Source organism: Fragaria vesca, linkage group LG2, assembly GCF_000184155.1.
Source record: "Fragaria vesca subsp. vesca linkage group LG2, FraVesHawaii_1.0, whole genome shotgun sequence".
Lineage (NCBI taxonomy): Eukaryota > Viridiplantae > Streptophyta > Magnoliopsida > Rosales > Rosaceae > Fragaria > Fragaria vesca.
The window spans coordinates 13,736,851-13,754,008 of record NC_020492.1 but is presented as its reverse complement, the minus strand read 5'-3'; the positions used below and the strand labels follow the sequence as shown (position 1 = coordinate 13,754,008).

Here is a 17,158-nt window from a genome sequence, read left to right as displayed (position 1 = left end):
TGCATAAAAAAATTTCTCACTCTTTTGTTTGGATTCTAGAGATATTCTTCTTGATGGAATGAGATGGAACGATCATTGGTGATGGTACTTCTGTTCTATTTTGGATGTTTAATTGGCTACTGTTTTTCCTTTACATTTACTGATTACTCTTTATCAAATGCATATTATAGATTAGGACACGACCGTAAGTCATTTCATTTTAAATGGTAATTGGAATGTTTCTTTGTTACAACAAATTTTGCCTATGGAGTTAGTTAATAAGATTATTGCAGTTCCTTTTCCAATGCACCCTAAGTCGGATCAATTTATTTAGGGCCTGTCTAGCTTAGGTTCGTTTACTATTAGTTCTACTTGTTCGCTTCAACAACAATTATTGCCACATAATGCTGGTTTTTTAGCCAAACTTTTGAAATTGTTTTTACCTCCTAAAGTAAAAATTTTGCTTGGTTAATTTTTAGGAAAAAAATTAAAAACTCGTGATTGCTTTCTTATAATCCTAACATACCTCCTTATTGTCCTTTTTGCCACACTCATGTGGAGACTGTTAAAGCATATTTTCTCTCAATGTTCTTTTACTTAACAAGTATGGTCTTATTTGAATACTGGGAGTTCTCCAAATGGTACTCACTCTTTTATTTCTTGGTTAAAATCATTGTTTATCATACTGATAACTCACATTTACAATTGGCAATTATGATTACTTGGTCTATTTGGCATACCAGGAACAAACTCGTTTTTCGGAATGTTATGGCAAATGCCAGTCATCAACTACTTTCATGCAGTTACTTTATTAAATAATTATTTATCAGTTAATACCTCTTACCATACAGGAAAAACATATGGTATTCCCATGATTAAGTGGCACCCTCCTGATCCTAGTTTTGTAAAAATTAACTTTGATGCTTCGGTGCAACATAATAAAGCTCTATTGGGTTCGTTATTCACGATTCAAATGGAAATCCTCTTACAGCTGTTGCTAAATATTTTGGAGATACTAGTGTCTAATCGCTAAAACTCTGGCTTTGAAAGAAGGTCTTTATACAACGTGGCTTCAACAGATGCATCAGTGGTCATCGAGGGAGACTCCAAGGTCCTTATTGACTGCCTTAATGGTACGGGTGCTACTCCATGATGTATTAGCTCTGTAATTCAAGATATCCGTTCGCTAGCTTCGCATTTTCTTGCTTATTACTTCTGACATGTTCACAGAGAGACAAACTTTGTTGGACATGTTAGAGAGGAATAGATCTCATATCAGAAAAGTGACAAATAAAATATATCTTATAAGTAGGTGGATCATACTCAATTCAACCGAGACCTTTAGTGATTAAAACCCAACACCTTAAAGGTGGTTAAGTTATGACAGTATCGGTGCAAGATTGATCCACTGGCCACGCTTGTCGTTGTTTAACATGATATCAGAGCAGGAATCAATATGATCATGTCTCTTTGTTTTACACTCTATTTTCTCGTGCAAATTGTCATCCTACTATCATTCATCATGAGCAATAGTATTATCTTTCGAAAAGGCAATCGGCCTAACATCTCCTTGAATCTCAAGAATCAGCTTGGTATCGTCAAATGATGTCAATGGCACCATCAGAGCCCATCTTCAAATCCCAAGAACAATCTTGGAATGTCCAAAGTATCATCTCAGTGCTGGATTCTCGATAGTGGCGCAACAGATCATATCATCTCATCATCAAGTATGCTACCTCATAGCAAGAAAAATCATTCCTTGCCTCTTGTGTTGCTGCGGAGTGGAGAGAAAGCTCAAATATGTTCTACAGGATCAGTACCGTTAAATTCACATTATTATCTTGATAATGTGCTATATATTCCAAATTTCAAGGTTGATCTTATGTCTATTAGTTGGCTCACAAGGGGATTGAATTGTTCAGTGACCTTTTCTCCATATTGGTGTATTTTGCAGGATCTGATTTCAAGGAAGACGATTGGTTTGGGTAAGGAACACAATGGTCTCTACTATCTAGTGGCGTTAACAACGGAGAAAACCAAGCCTGCACCACATCAGTCACCAACCATTTAACCTTCTTGTCACCTCACAACATCCTCTTCCAATCCGCGGCATCGTCGTCTGGGTCACGTTTCATCTCGTCCTCTAGATTATATCGCTAAGCATTTTTTGGATATTTATATTCCTTCTTATTCCAATCATGCTTGCGATATTTGTCCGTTGGCAAAACAAAGTCGTCTATCTTTTGGTACCAATTCTATCTCATTGTTAAACTTTTTGATCACATTCATTATGACATTTGGGGTCCCTACAAACATCATTCTCTTTCTGGTGCATGTTATTTTCTTACAATTCTAGATGATTATTCTCGTTTTACTTGAGTTTTTTTTTTTTATGCAACATAAATGGGAAACCTAGTCTTTGATTAAACAATTTTTTGTTTTTGCATCTACCCAATTCTCGTCTCAAATAAAAACATTTCGTAGTGATAATAGAGCTGAGTTCCTTTCTCTTTGAGATTTTTTTTAAAGATAATGAAGTCATTTTTCAGCATTCTTGTGTTTATACACACCCCAACAAAATGGGGTAGTGGAACACAAATATTGTCATATCCTCCAAGTTGCATGTGCTTTTAAACTTTGTAGCTGATAGAATAGCCTGAGTAAGTCTTAACTATGTTACTCCTCTAGTATGGTTTAACTGTCTTCCCTTTTTTGTGTCTCTAACGTTATATTTGAATCAGTTGGGAATGAAAGTTCTTAAAGGTTTTGTGTCGTAGTTTTGCATTTTTTTCGCAATCGAGAAAAAGAAAAAAGTAAGAGGTCTAAATGCAGACGTATAATTGGTATAAACAAACGCGCGTTGATATGATTGAAATTTAAAAAAAATAAATAAAAATTCAGCTGAAACAGTCAAAGTAGAAACATCGGCATAATTACTCCAGATAAGCATGCCACCCATATCATAATACACGAAAGCCCCACATAATTCAAAGTCGCCAACATCATCAACATAAAGTAGACATGACTCCACCAATTCAACTAGACTTTGGTTGCGTTGCTGAGTTTGCAAATCCCACCATCAATTTTGACTAGACAGCCATAGAACTGTAGAGAGCCATGCATGGCCTTCTTTGCACAATCCCTAGCCATAAACATTGGACCTGCACATTTGCAATAGTACCTTAATATCTTTCTAGCTATGATATATAGTCACACAGACAAACTAAAATTTAGGGTCCCAGATTCTTCCACCCATGACTCAACTAGTTATCTCATGTCCACATCCAACCATGTGAACCATCAGTTTAGAGCGATGGCATATCCAACACAGCCGTGATGACCCTCATGATAAAGCATGCAACCTTCCAACACCTCACATGGCCTAGCTGCAACCATACTCGATCACTCCATCATCACCCTCCACTTTGCTTCTCTACTTTGTATAAATACCATGAGGCTTGAGAGAGGAGTCTCCTATATACCAGCAAATTAAGTAGGAGCTTAATTGGTGATCATCTATGGAGAAAAGCAAGTCTTTCCCTGAATACACCTCATCTTACTCCGGCGAGTTCGGGTTCCGGGAGCGGTCCAACTCGTACAACTTCAACGGGCCAAACCAGAAGGGAAATGGGTTCGCAACGGCCGGCGATCCGGAGCTCCAGAGGAAGAAGAGAGTTGCTTCCTACAACGTGTTTACCATGGAAGGTAAGCTCAAAACGAGTCTCAAAAACAGCTTCAAGTGGATCAAGAACAGGTTCACCGATGTTCGTTACGATGTATGAAATATATCATAAATCAGATATAAATATGCCTCTAGTTTACAAGTTTAGGTAAGACTCAAGAGAGTTGTATCCCATGATTTTGATATCGAAACCTTTGTTGTACTCACGTCTGGATCCTAGCCTCTTGATTGTATCCAGTTTGTGTTTGATGGTTTTGTACGTTTTAATCGATCGAATCGAAAGACACCATAGAAGAGATGATCGAGGATGCATGCATGATGTCCATAGTTATGGAGTGTATACTAATGTCCTCTACAATTAGATGAATATATAATCTTAACTTTCTTCACAATCCAAGGTCAAAGGATGAATAAAATTAAGACTCTATCTTACAATCCACGTTATTTTTTCTCATCTTTTCTTTATCATTCTTATAAGTATCATTAAATACTCTATGAGAAGTGTGCATATCGTCACCCTGGCCTAGTTCGGTTCACGGATTGGAAAGATTAGGAAGGGAAAGTTGTTCCTTTCCTTTGTTTGGCACACCATTTGGCACACCTATGAAAGGGAAAGACTTTACTACAATATGAGAAAATAGATTGGAAATTGGATCCTCCCACATACCATGGGATTCAATCTCCCTCATACTTTCCCAATATTAATTGCACATTAATTGTATCTTTCAAATATTATTTTAATGAATGTTATTACAAAATTATCAACAAAATTTTTTGAATCTTGAATACTTTATATTTTAATACTAAGGATATAATTGGTAAATTAATGTTATTTGTTTTCTTATCCATGTATAAATCAAACATTGGAAATGAAAGTAAAATACATTTCCTAGTTACTTTCCCGACATTTCCAAACACCTGGTATGAAAACTAGTGGGAAATTTACTTTCCTATGTACATAGGAAAGACCAATAGACCAATTTCATTTCCATTAACCAAATGAGGGTTCTTTGCTTCTTATTTGTGCGGCCAATGAAGGAGAAAAATATAAGTTGAAAAGGGCCTAATGGCCTCAACATAAAAACACCAGTTTCAATTATTTCAAAAAAATAAAAAATAAAAAATCACCAATTTCCCTAGTAGAAGAGGATACATATTTCCTTTTTTATATGCTCAACAGACTGAGGAAGTAGAAGTTCACAACAAGCGGACAACTCGTGTAATTCCAAACAGTTCAATTCAGGTTTGTCCCTCTATCCAGATTGACGTTAATTTCGATCAGTGACATGGGCATGGTGACCTAATTTCCATGTTTGAGATTTGAAGGGCTGAGGGTGAGGAGGGGAACCAGGGAAATTGGGGAGCTGAGGAAGCAAATGCTACTTGTCGATCAAGAGGCCAAGGGTGCGCCTTAGCCATGAGGGCGACCACGTACCACTCAATTTGTCAAAAATGAAAGCTGACTATACATATAAAGGAAAGACCACTGTCGACCCAACAATAGGAATAGCTTAGATTCGAAACAACATCCACAGTGAAATTTGTTTGTCTGATGACATAAGTGAAAGAAATATGCAAAAGAAATCTATAGGTGGAGAATATCACGAATGACGGTCATCATCACTCTTCGTTGGATATTGCAAATGCTATTAGCACAAAATATGATCATCTTCCACCAAAATATGCTTGAGACATTACTCCTTAGCTTTTACAGATGTTTCCTCTTAAGCTTGGTCCTTCTAGCAACCCGGTAATGGACCATGTTCTTTATGGCTGGCAGTATTAGCATATGTATACTTCTTAACTGTGTTTATGTTCTGTCTGTTTAAATGGTATCGTGCTCACATATGGACACAAATTTCTGATGCTTGTTAACTAGGCCTCGTCCGTACTTGTGTCCTGACCTGTAAGCCATAAGACGCCAATTGCTTGCTGCATCCATGTTTTGCTTCTTAGCTCAAGCACCAAATGAGTCCCTGGATTCTGAAGCTGGTATGGGGTTTCCATGTCCAGAGATCTCAACAGCAAACACTTCGTTTCATTTAGGAGAATTAGAAACAGACTTTTCAGCAAAAATGATACTCAGAATTGAATAAGAATTAACTGACTCAGGACTAAACATAACTAAATGAGACCCCCTACATTTCGATAAACTCAATCAAGCCCCTTAAACAAGAAATGCAAACTTTGCCTTGCTTTTCTTTTCCTTCCTTGGCTGCCTCACTAAAACCAACAACATATTGTATTTAGACTAGTAGTTACAAACCATGGCCTTATACATGATACCATATTTATGATTGTCCACATTGGTCAATACTCAGCTAGCAGAGGAAAAAAGTATAGAACAAGAACCTCAAGGTAAAGCAAATGGAAACAAAGGGGGATATGCATGTCTGCATGCCATCTTGAGTGGCCTAATCATCAGCGGCATATAGGTCTAATTTCTCCCTTCGAGTTGGTTTTCTAAATTCTCTGGTGGATAGAGACCTGTTAATCAAATTCGACCTGTATATGTCACTGTCGTCATTAAAACTTGTGATGCCTGCTTTCAACTTGGGTAATGGAGGTAGGTTCTTTGCATTCTTAGGGGACACTTTCAGGTTGGAAGATTTAACGGGGGAAACCGAGAATATTGGACTTTCTTTCTGGCTAGTCTGGTTTAAACCAGAGGATGTACTACTAGAAGCACTACCGGGCTCTTCATTTTCAACAGTTGGCTCCGCAGTTTTCTCCACCTCCTGCACCACAGTGGCATAGAACTTTATATCCGTCACGCAGAAGTATTGTAACCAAAAGAATTATAAACTGAAAAGATATTGCATTCTTTTATTTGAAAAGAAACAAAACCCAAGAGATATTGCAGAACCAAGTAAGTAATAAATAATTGCTCATCGAAAAAAAGAAGAAGTAAATAATCAGTCTGTATGTTTCCTTAAACCCAAGAGCTATATATTGCATTCTTTTATCTCTATGTTTCCTTCCAAAATAAGGTGTGTCATAGGGTGGAGAGAGTACGTGCTACAGTCTGTATCCTACAGAACCGTCCAGGCCCCCTATGCATCACTGTCTATTCTCTTTCCCTCCTCTTACATTCCAGCTGCTCTCCTTTAACAATGAAGATTGTAGATTGGCCTTACACCAAAAATAACATGAGGGACAAAGATAGAAGGAGTGGGAGGGATTTAAAGGCTTAAACCAAGGACTTCAAATTTACCTGTGTGGAAGAAGCAACATCTTGTCTGCGGTGCTCACGTTGTTTTCTAGACCGTTGTCTTACTTTAGAATTCCTGAACCTGTTGAAGTAAGAAAAATAACAAGATAGCACAAGCATAAAATTAGAAACTAAACCATCACATTAGGAATGTACAATATATTCCGAAAGAAACTGATAAATACTACAAGGTTCTAAATAGTTCCTATGTCTCATCAATTTGTTTAGTAACATAAGTTAACCCTTTATTACACGTGGTTGCACTACTTTGACCCTATAGGTTATTATATGCTATTGAGGCATATGCAAATATAACAGTTATTATTTAAAACTATCCCTTGACAAAGTAGTAACTTCAGCAAATATTTAGAATTATTTCCTTCATTAAGGATGCTGATTTGAGACAGATAATATATTTGTACGTGAACAATATATATAAAACAAAATAAAAACAAAAGGGGAGAGAGAGAGAGAGAGAGAGAGAGAGTTATGTGTGTGCGTGTGTGTATGAATCCCACACCATGGACTTAATAGTCTTGTTTATCAATGTATAAATTTTTAGGCTTCTCCACTTATCTCCACTTATATAAATTATTACATATACAAAAATTGGAAGGAAAGTTTAAGTTGCTATTGAAGAATGAATACTTTCATTACCTAAGAAAGGAAAAGTACCAACTTACTTTCTTTGCTCATTAGCTAGTTTCAATTCTTCTTCCTCATTGTAGATTACAGGTAGCCCAGAAAGGTCACAAGCCAAGGGGCTTGTAAAAAAGAACTGCAAGGAGAACCTACCTTTTAATATGATATTCAGAGATGAAATCACATGTATGCTTGAAATGCAAATACGACACTAGCACAAGATACAGTTCACCATTTTCGGCATTCAGACAAATACTGAATACGACCAAGCCAAGATTAGAAAATCAAAAACCTGAGTTGTTCCCTGACCTTAAACACGAACACAGAGCATAGTACAAGAGACAAAGCATTTAAGACGGTGAGGAGTAGGAAAGAGGGAATAATTCAAAGTCGTAACCTGTTAGCAAGAGAAACCATCCTAGCTATCTTGTGATATAGCTTAAATATGAGCCAGTAAGACCTAGATAATAACAGCATATAGGCAACTAATATCCCACATTTCCAAAGTTTAAAGGCAAAGGGAAAGAGAATAGTCACTTTGTTTTATAACATTAATTAAAAAATAAAAACAAAAAGATCTATACAATGGAAGATGTGTACTCATACTCAATGATAAGTTGTAAGCGAAAGAGAGAAAGCTGACGTTGAAGAGATGATTTTCCAATGATTTAGCTTTCAGCAAAATATAAACTATAGAGAGTAATTTTTCTATTGATTATGTAGATAAATATAAGTATGCTAAACTTCCGCATGAGGTATACCAAACTTGAATGCTGAACATTAACAGTTTAAACTTACGTGCTTGTAACTCCTCGAACATGTCAGCAATAAGAAAATACTTGGAGAAATAATAACAGATTTAAATTGATAAAAAAATATTAAAAAAAAACATGGGGGAAACATACATACATCAGTGCTAAACAATGTTATTTCGAGTGGGGTATAAATATCATTTAGAGAGTAACCTTTTTGTACTTACTTCATTTTTGAGACCTAGAGCTGCACTGCCTCGATAGGCAGGATCTAATGCAAGAAGAGTGCCCAACAGGCCCAAGGAAGATGAAGGTAAATCCTTAAAAGCTTCCTGAAGACTGGGTTTGTATGAACGTGGAGGTCGAAAAGTTGTAGAAAGCTTCAGTTTTTTCCAGTATTCCTCAGATGGTGTGCCACAAAGCTTGAAAATCCTATGAAGTTGCTCAACCTGAAAGAAAAATTGAATTTACTGATAACTTCAAGAATTAAATTCAGTTTACCCCCTTGTGGTTTGGGGGTGACTTCATGTTAGTCCCTACACTTTTATTTTCATCAGTTTACCCCTTGAACTCTTCAATTTCTGTCTACCGTGCCCAAATTCTCATATTCCGTTTGAATTGACCTTTAATTATCAGCAGTTAAGGTACGATTTGGACATATAAGGTCCGATTTGCCCAAATTCTAGATACTGGCCTCACAGTTAAGGTTAAAATTATCAGCAGTTAACGTCCGATTTGGATAGAATATAGAACATTTGGTCACGCTTGAGGAAAATTCAAAAGTTTGAGGGGTAAACTGATGAAATTGAAAGTATAGGGATTAACATGAAGTTACTCCCAAACTTCATGGGGGTAAACTGAATTTAATTCTAAATTCAATCTCTGCAATCCCTGCAGTCTATCACACTTAAACCACACCATACACACAAATACGCGCTCATACACACACACACACATACTTGCAAATTGAATTACCTCTGTTCTGCCAGGCATAAGTGGCCTCCCTGTAAACATTTCAGCAAAGACACATCCAGCACTCCAAAGATCAATTCCAACTCCATAATCCGTAGCACCTAAAAGTAGCTCGGGAGCTCTGTACCAAAGTGTCACAACTCGGTTGGTGAGAGGATGCTTAGGCTTTGGAGCATAATAATTCGCAAGCCCAAAATCACCAATTTTTAGAACTCCATTTTTATCTATCAATAAGTTCGACCCTTTAATGTCTCTATGCAAAATTCCACGATCATGGCAGTGCTGCAGACCTGAAAGCAGTTGATGCATATAGCACTTGACCTGTATCAAGAAATAAGATATGAAACTGAGAGTCTACAAATGAATTAAGAATCCAAATTCAAAAGCTATAAAGTTTGGATAAAACTAAAACCTGTGGTTCAGTCAGCCCTTCAACGCTGGAAATAACTTTTGCCAAATCTGAGTGCATGAAATCAAAGACAAGATAAATGCTATATTGCATTCTTGAAGTGGCCAATCCTTCAAGCTTAAGCACATTGGGATGATCCAATTTCCGTAATAGCATAATCTCTCGTGCCATAAATTTAACACTCTCAGGTTCTGATGTATCAAAACGGACCTTTTTCAAGGCAACAATTTTTCCAGTGTCCCTGTCTCGAGCCTTGTAAACATTGCTGTAGGTTCCTTCGCCCACCTATAATACCAAAAGTTCAAGAAAAAGAATTAAGTTTGATGCAAGTTTCCTCCCAGTAATGATATATCAAACCAAAACACTTAAGCTTGCATCAAACCAAGTTTAGTGGGAAAAACAGCAAAATCAAGATACTGTATCACCTAGATACATTGAAAGAATCATATATTATAATTCGTCACCTAAAGCCATTGATCTAAATTATCAGTTTTGAAGCTCCAAAAATGAGTATCATGTTCCTCTCTTACACTATACAAAATGGAGAAGGCTAGTGGTTCATCCCCTGATTCAGAGGAACAGATATCTGAGCTATATCACTTTATGTAGAGGATTCCTATGTTAAAAGAAAATAATAATAATAATAATATGATGGATTGTACTCCTTAATACTCATGAGGGATCACAGACATTTCTCAGTTGGTTGAGGAATTTCTTTGATCATCTGATCTGCATAGTTGTTACCACTAGTCAAGCATTCTAAGCTCATTATTCCATAAAAAGCCACTCAAAATATCCACACAGCTACAATAACAATACAATTCCCGACAAAAATAAACTAAATGCGTGGAATTGATCATCTGAGCAGCATAGTTGTTGATCATATTAGAGAATCATTACAGTTTAACATGTTTGAAGCTCCAAAATCAGAAGTTTACTAATTTCTCAGCTTTGAAGCTCCAAAAGAGATAGTCCCGTTCCTCTCTTACACCCATACACAATGGAGAAGGCTTGTGGTTGCTCCCCTAATTCAGAGGAAGGCTTGTGGTTGTAGAGGATGACTATATCAACCCAAAATTGATGAACTGAAAATCTTGATACACATCAAAGATATCCTCAGTTTGACAGACGGATATCTTTGATCATCTGGGCTGCATAGTTGTTAACACTAGTCTAGTATACTCGGCTCATGATTCCATAAAATATACAATTCAAACAGATGTGCAAATGCTATAACCAATGGAATCGAGAGTTAAACTAAATGCACGGAATTGATCATCATCTGAAGCGCAAAGCTTAATCATATAAGAAAGTAAATCGTTACAAATAAAACTATCCATGTAATCATAATATCCGAACTTGCCATAACAAGAGCAGAGAAAAAGCAAACCTTGTCGAGCTTATCATAGGAGTCAGCGCTCTTGGGAGCCAAGCCCGCCAAAACATCTTTCGAAATATTATCAGTCAGCCACTTAGGCCAGCCATCCACCAACTCATCATCATCAGCCGAAATCCTTCGACTCCCATTCAAAGACTCCGACTCCTCTCCAGCAGTGCCGTTCTCGGCACTCCCAGGTCTTCTCTGAGCATTTCCAACGTACCCGTTATCGAGCTTGAGCCTGTCGAGCCCCACAGGCCTGGCGTAGACGTTGGTGTCGGGCTTGGCTTGGACGCAGCCCATGTTGGGTTTGGGTTTAGTGAGGCGGGAGGAAGAGGAGAGAGAGATGTGGCGAAGCATAGCGGAGGAGAAGAGGGCGAGGAGGAAGAGGAAGAGGGAGGAGATATAGAGAGGCGTGGGATAATAGGGCCGTCCATGGCCGGCATTCTTGGAAGGTTGCTGTGCAGAGGTGAGGTAGTCCTTTTCTTTGATTGATTCCTTCTCTTGGCTTTCTCGCGCTTCGGGAGGAGGGAAAGAGGAGAATTAAGACCACGTGCGTTTTTTGTCGTCTTCTCTATCTCTACCCGGCGACGATTGTTTCTTGGCTACTCTCTAACTCATTTTGCCGATGCTTTTTTGTCGTATTTGAGGTCCACTTGGGTATGGATTGGGCCTGATAGGCCAAGATCTTTGGTTTTGTGTTTTAGGTTTTTTTGTTGGTTTTTTGTTTGGTTTGTTGTCCCTCCTCTCGGAGAGAGGGTTTCGGCCTCCTCTTTGAAAGAAGATTTAGGATTTTGGTAGTTTTGAGTCGTTGGTCGTGTCGTGGGGTGTGTCATGGTTATAGTGTCGTTTCTAAGGACTACGTTAACATCGGTTAGTTCTTGTTGTCAATATAATAGGGAAGTTACCTGTCTATATATGCTAGTAGTTTTGGCATATAATGTTTGAAATAGTTGTTTCATCTTCAAGTTGACAGTAAGAATGTATTGAGACATCTAAAATAGGTAAGGTTATGGTTAAACCTCTATCGGTTCTTCTCTACTGTAATCGCTAGTATTTTAGGATGGGGAGGCGAGTGGGGAATTTATTTCCACCACTGATATCTCATGTTGTAATATTAGATATTATTATATAAAGTTTACTTTTATCTATAAAAAAAAGTCACATTATGCATTTTTTAGGGTAAGTAGCATTATGCCATTCTTTTTCAGGTTACGTAGCTTTACGACATTTTTTAGTATCAGTAGCATTACAACATTTTTTAGGGTCAGTAACATTACGCATTTTTTATGGTCAATGACATTAGATATTCAATTTCAGTTATAGGCAGACATGTTTTGGCTTGAGTAAATCACCTGTGTTTTGATGGTCGGTAGCATATTGGATATTTAGTTTCACTTACAGGTAGTGAAGATTGAGTTGTAGTGGCATGTTTTGGCAAAGTAAATTACATGTGTTTTGAGGGTCAGTAGCATTGGAATTTCAATTTCAGTTATAGGTAGTGATAAAGTCATTTTCTTGAAAAAATATTAGATATGTTTTAAATAATTAAAGCTCACATTAGAGTTTTTTGGGAAAACTGGTCTCGTTATTGGTTTAGGGTTGAAAGTGGCCGATTTAGCCCCTAATAAAAAAAGAAAGAAAACTAATTACAAACAAAGGAACTGCAAGAACTTGAGAATTTGGCTACTCGTCAATCGAAAGTTCTTCTATGCACCTAGGTGCGAGTGAACTTAGCAGACATTGTTCAATCTCAGCCGTTGATTTGATCAGCTGTTGTATGACACTAACATCGAAAATAACACCATCAAAGAGAGGGGAAAAAAAAATAGAGCCCTCCGCCGGCGCCGCCTTAGTTCGCACCGTCACTTTCGCGCGTCTACTTTCGATTCATTGCATCTGATTCACCCACAATCGTCGACTACAATGCATGTCGTCTTAGCCAAAGAGATTTGAATTCGTACTCGGCACGGGGGATCTGATAAACGAACCGAACTCGACATCCTCATATCCCTGTTGTGTTCAATTTTTGGAAATGTAGGGATGAAATGAATCAATAGGTAGGTTGAAGTTATTATGATTACACAAACTGGAATTCTGAATCTGATCTCATCAGACTTTGTGGGTTCAGGTCTATTGGTCCAATATCACTATATTATATTCATCTTTAAATTATGCATTAGTTGTACTATTCTTTATTAAATCTCTTGAAATATTGGTTATGTTTCTGAATCGAGTTCAAGAACCTATGAATTGAGCCAGATGTTGTTGAAGTTGAATATCGTTCTGTCTTCCCTATCGTTCTTTCAGATTTCCAAATTCCAGAAAACAACTAAAGTCGTTATTCGACTGTTAGTGTAGGCTGTTGGTTCTATTTTTTTTAAATTTTTTATAAAAAAAACGTTTTATTAATAACTCACACACCCTACATATGTCAGTGAGGTTTGAACTTATGACCTCAAAGTTGTCAGTTAAACACCTTAACCAACCAAGCCACGGCTGTTGGTTCAAGTGAAGGTGTACCGTTCGTCATGAACCTGGCTTTCCTCTCATTTCATATATGTGGGATTCCCATATTGACGAATACATATCCCCACACAACTTAACGCATCAGCACCCGCCGCCATCAGATCCACCTAGTATCTTAGGGGCTAAGAAGGTGAAGAAATTGAAGCTCTCTTCAGCAGGCATGATGAAACATGCATTTAGAAAGGCTGAAAATAAGGATGATTTAATTATGTACAGGCCTTGAATGACTCAAATTTATCATAATTACTTGTAAAATGTGAGTCATGTAGTGTTATTACCTACTTTTACTCAGACTTCACTCTGCAACTAAGAGGTCTTGAGTTCTGCTCATAATAGACTCGTTGTTACGGTTGAGTTATTTATTTTTTATTTTTGATCAAAACTTAATTTTTTTTATTTTTTATAGACATTCGTCAAAAGGCTACATCAATGAGTATATAGTGGTTGCATCAAACCTACATGGATTATTGAAAGAGAAATTTTTATCATAGAAAAATTTTATTATAGAGAAATTGTATTATAGACTCGTTGCTGCGGTTGAGTTATTTGTTTGATAAAAAATTAAAAATATATTAAAAAAAAATCTTGACACGTGGACTATCAAGGTCTAAAGATGTGGGTGACAAGGCTGATTTGCCCGACTGCGGACTCCGAGGCTCTCCACCAAAAGGGTTGTGTTGGATCCTGAATCCCTGAATCGCAAGAAGCCCCTGACATCCAGGCCACACTGGGTTCTCAGCTCTTGCCGGAAAGCTCCGCATAACTTCTCTCTTTCTCTGGTTGGCTCTCTTCTTAAGGTATGACCTAGTTTATTAGTCTTACTTTTTCTTCGACAAATGGGGTTGAATGGCAGTTGATAAAATCTAAGAAACCCAGAATTGGATTGCCTGTTACATTCCCCTCTCTATGATTTAGGAAATGAGCATGCTCCACTTCCTTGACTGAAATTTGAGGTAGGCTAGTGTGCAGGAGATTGAAATATAGAACCATACAAGTTATGAAACCATACAAGTTGGTTGTAGACACTGCAATTTTGTTCTTATGGATTTCGGCTGCCGCATTAGTTAACCATTGCGAAATATGGGTTCCAGTTATTTTTCCCACATTGCGATTCGGCTTATCTTAAATGAAACTCTACTGTTATAATCAGATTGCATTTTGTGGTTTTAGCTATCTAATCTTCTTTGGTAATCTGTTGTATGGCTGAAGTAATTTATAAACCGCAGGATGGATGTGAAATTTCTTGATCATATCAGTTATTAAGTACCAAGGCTTCTTGCCCTGTTTAGGTTTGAGTGTCTGCCTGTCTGGAGAAGTGAAAACTCCTCAGCCATATGACCACTATCTGACATGTAAATTTCTCAACAGCTAACTGGATTGGCCTCTAAATGCTGATCCTTAACTCACCTGGTTGACAATCCAATATAATGATTTTACAAGAATATATAGATAAGAAGCCATAGTGCAGCTGCCACAACCTGGTTAGACAATATATGTCCTCTTTTGGAAGGCTATAACTAAGCTCAGCCTTCTTCTTTTTCGGTCCAAAGTAAAGTATCTGTGGTACTTTAAGGGTCTTGCGAGAGTGATTTATCGGTTTTATGAAGAGTGTACACAAGTCTAGTGCGTTTAGGAGTCTATTTAGGCTGAGTACTATAATTTCAATCATGTAAGGGTGTTTAGGGTTTATGTATTTTTGGATCCAGATCATCTCCTTGGAATATATTTTAAGCCTATAAATATGGCTATTTATTCTAAAATCCTAAATCAGATTGGAATGAAAGACTAGTTTTATTGAAAGGCTTGGTGACTGAGTTCTCTTCCCCAACCTTCGTTCCATTTTCCCTTCTTGAGCTAAACACCCTGTCTTTCTTCTAAAGCCTTTCTGCTTACCAGCTAAATAACAGCAAGGCAAGTCAGACATCCTCATCTAGCGGAATCTCTGTTATTGATTGCTTTCACTATCTTGATCAGCTATCCGTGACGATTGACTAGCTTTACAGACTGTTCTTTTGCAACCTATTAATTAATCTGGACTTTTGTCACAGGGGGCTGTTGTTTGGTGAAATGTGTCGGTATCAAGCGTGGGAAGATGATTCCCTACAGAGTGAAGATCTTATACAAAGCACTACAGATGGCATAGATGTTACAGGAACAAGGTTGGCTGCGAGACTGGCAAATTTGGAAGAGCGGATGACACGAGTGGAGGCTAGGGTGGAGAGACTCGAGGCAAGGATGTTATATCTGCAAAAAGGAATGCGTTTTGTTTGTGTGCTGTTTCTGGTTACTCTTGTATATGCAATATGGAAGTAGATGGTAAAGGAATGATTTGCTGATCATGCTGTATGCTTCTCATTTCTGTTAGAATTCTGATGAATCTATGAACTGCAGTAGAAGTAATGATAGGCTATGAAATATGGAATATGCATATTTTCTATTGATGCTCTAGAACATTTTGACTTGGAAAATGGTGGAACACGATGTTTCGAGCCAGACAAGCGAAGACTGATCAAAGAAACCTTAACATAGTTACAAACTTACAATTTTGCTTGTTAGTCTCAGTTATTGCTATATATATCCTTCAACTTTCTTCTTAATTCGCATTCGCATAAACTAGGGCCGAGAGTTGGCATAGAGTAGAATGAGCAGATGCAATTTTTCTTATTCGATCTCAACTGGATTACAAGTTCAGTCAATCCGATTAATTCAAACTGAACGTTCGTCATGGAACACCATCCTCCCCTTGTGAGTCCTGTATATGGATATGAGCATCTATGACTTGCAAATGTTGCAAAAATGTTTTCTGAGGTGCTTACTCACTAGACCCTGTAAGCAGGTCCCTAACTAGTTCCATTGCTACTCTTCCAATTCTTTACTTGCATGAGAGGGAGAGAACCCTTCCTCTTTTTGGCGAATCACCGATTTAATGGCCTGTAAACAATTATGTGCTTTTTCCAATGCTTTCTAGGAAAGCTCTATTTCTGGGCAAGTCTTGAGATCTCCATGAAATGAATTGTATTGTCGTGAATATTGAACTAGTAGAAACAGCCTTCTGTGCTTCAGATTTAACTTTCAGAATTATAAATCCTGAACCTTTGCGAAACAGCTTAAATTTGTCGGCCACTATTTTCGTGGCCTGAACTTCTTAGGGAGCAGAAGAACTTCTTAACTTCTGTGGCATCAAGACTTCAACTGAGCACGTACGTAATTGTATCTTAGATTCACATTCCAATTCCCACCACATAAGACAGAGTTTCTTATTAATAGGTATTCACAAACAAGCTGGTTTGGCAAATTAGCACTCGTTTGATAACTTATTCAATCTTTATTCGACTCCATTTTTTTTTTTTTCAGTTCAAGATTGAGAGGAAATAAGAATAAGAACATTGGAAGGAAGATGATACAAGTGAAGGAGATAGTATCCATAAAACTCATAGAACAGAAACTAGCATCAATTTTGAACTGTTTTGGTTTAGTCCTCCTGTATTCTACTTCCACTCTTCATCTATCTTATCTCCCTCTTTCTTCCCATATGTTTTTCCTCTCTTTAACTAAAACACAACAAAAGTAAAAATGTTATCAAACAAGCGCCAAATAACTTTTT

At 37.4% G+C, this 17,158-nt stretch overlaps 2 protein-coding genes and 1 non-coding gene across 3 annotated transcripts; 2 read left to right on the top strand and 1 right to left on the bottom strand.

The window, feature by feature from the left end:
- Positions 1-3,211: 3,211 nt before the first annotated feature.
- On the top strand, positions 3,212-4,018 carry LOC101310479. The gene has a single exon (XM_004290440.1). It carries the CDS (start codon positions 3,498-3,500, stop codon positions 3,759-3,761), a length of 264 nt encoding a protein of 87 aa, XP_004290488.1. The 5' UTR covers positions 3,212-3,497; the 3' UTR covers positions 3,762-4,018.
- Positions 4,019-6,075: 2,057 nt separating this feature from the next.
- On the bottom strand, positions 6,076-11,328 carry LOC101308052 (probable serine/threonine-protein kinase At1g54610-like). The gene is made up of 7 exons (XM_004292462.1): positions 11,038-11,328; positions 9,651-9,932; positions 9,242-9,559; positions 8,494-8,715; positions 7,556-7,650; positions 6,876-6,954; positions 6,076-6,399 (listed from the first exon to the last, which is right to left on the bottom strand). The coding sequence occupies exons 1-7, from the start codon at positions 11,326-11,328 to the stop codon at positions 6,076-6,078; spliced, it is 1,611 nt and encodes a 536-aa protein (XP_004292510.1).
- Positions 11,329-11,460: 132 nt separating this feature from the next.
- On the top strand, positions 11,461-16,018 carry LOC101307755. Its single transcript, XR_184142.1, has 3 exons — positions 11,461-11,480; positions 14,210-14,351; positions 15,603-16,018. It is a non-coding gene; the product is annotated as an uncharacterized LOC101307755 (transcript).
- Positions 16,019-17,158: the final 1,140 nt, after the last annotated feature.

Bases quoted from the DNA above. Each gene is read 5' to 3' on its own strand.
- LOC101308052 (XM_004292462.1), bottom strand. From the start codon at position 11,328: ATGGGCTGCGTCCAAGCCAAGCCCGACACCAACGTCTACGCCAGGCCT. The intron at 9,933-11,037 runs GTTTGCTTTTTC...TTGGTATTATAG, and splicing joins CCTATGATAAGCTCGACAAG to GTGGGCGAAGGAACCTACAG. The intron at 9,560-9,650 runs GTTTTAGTTTTA...TTCTTGATACAG, and splicing joins AAGGGCTGACTGAACCACAG to GTCAAGTGCTATATGCATCA.
- LOC101310479 (XM_004290440.1), top strand. From the start codon at position 3,498: ATGGAGAAAAGCAAGTCTTTCCCTGAATACACCTCATCTTACTCCGGC.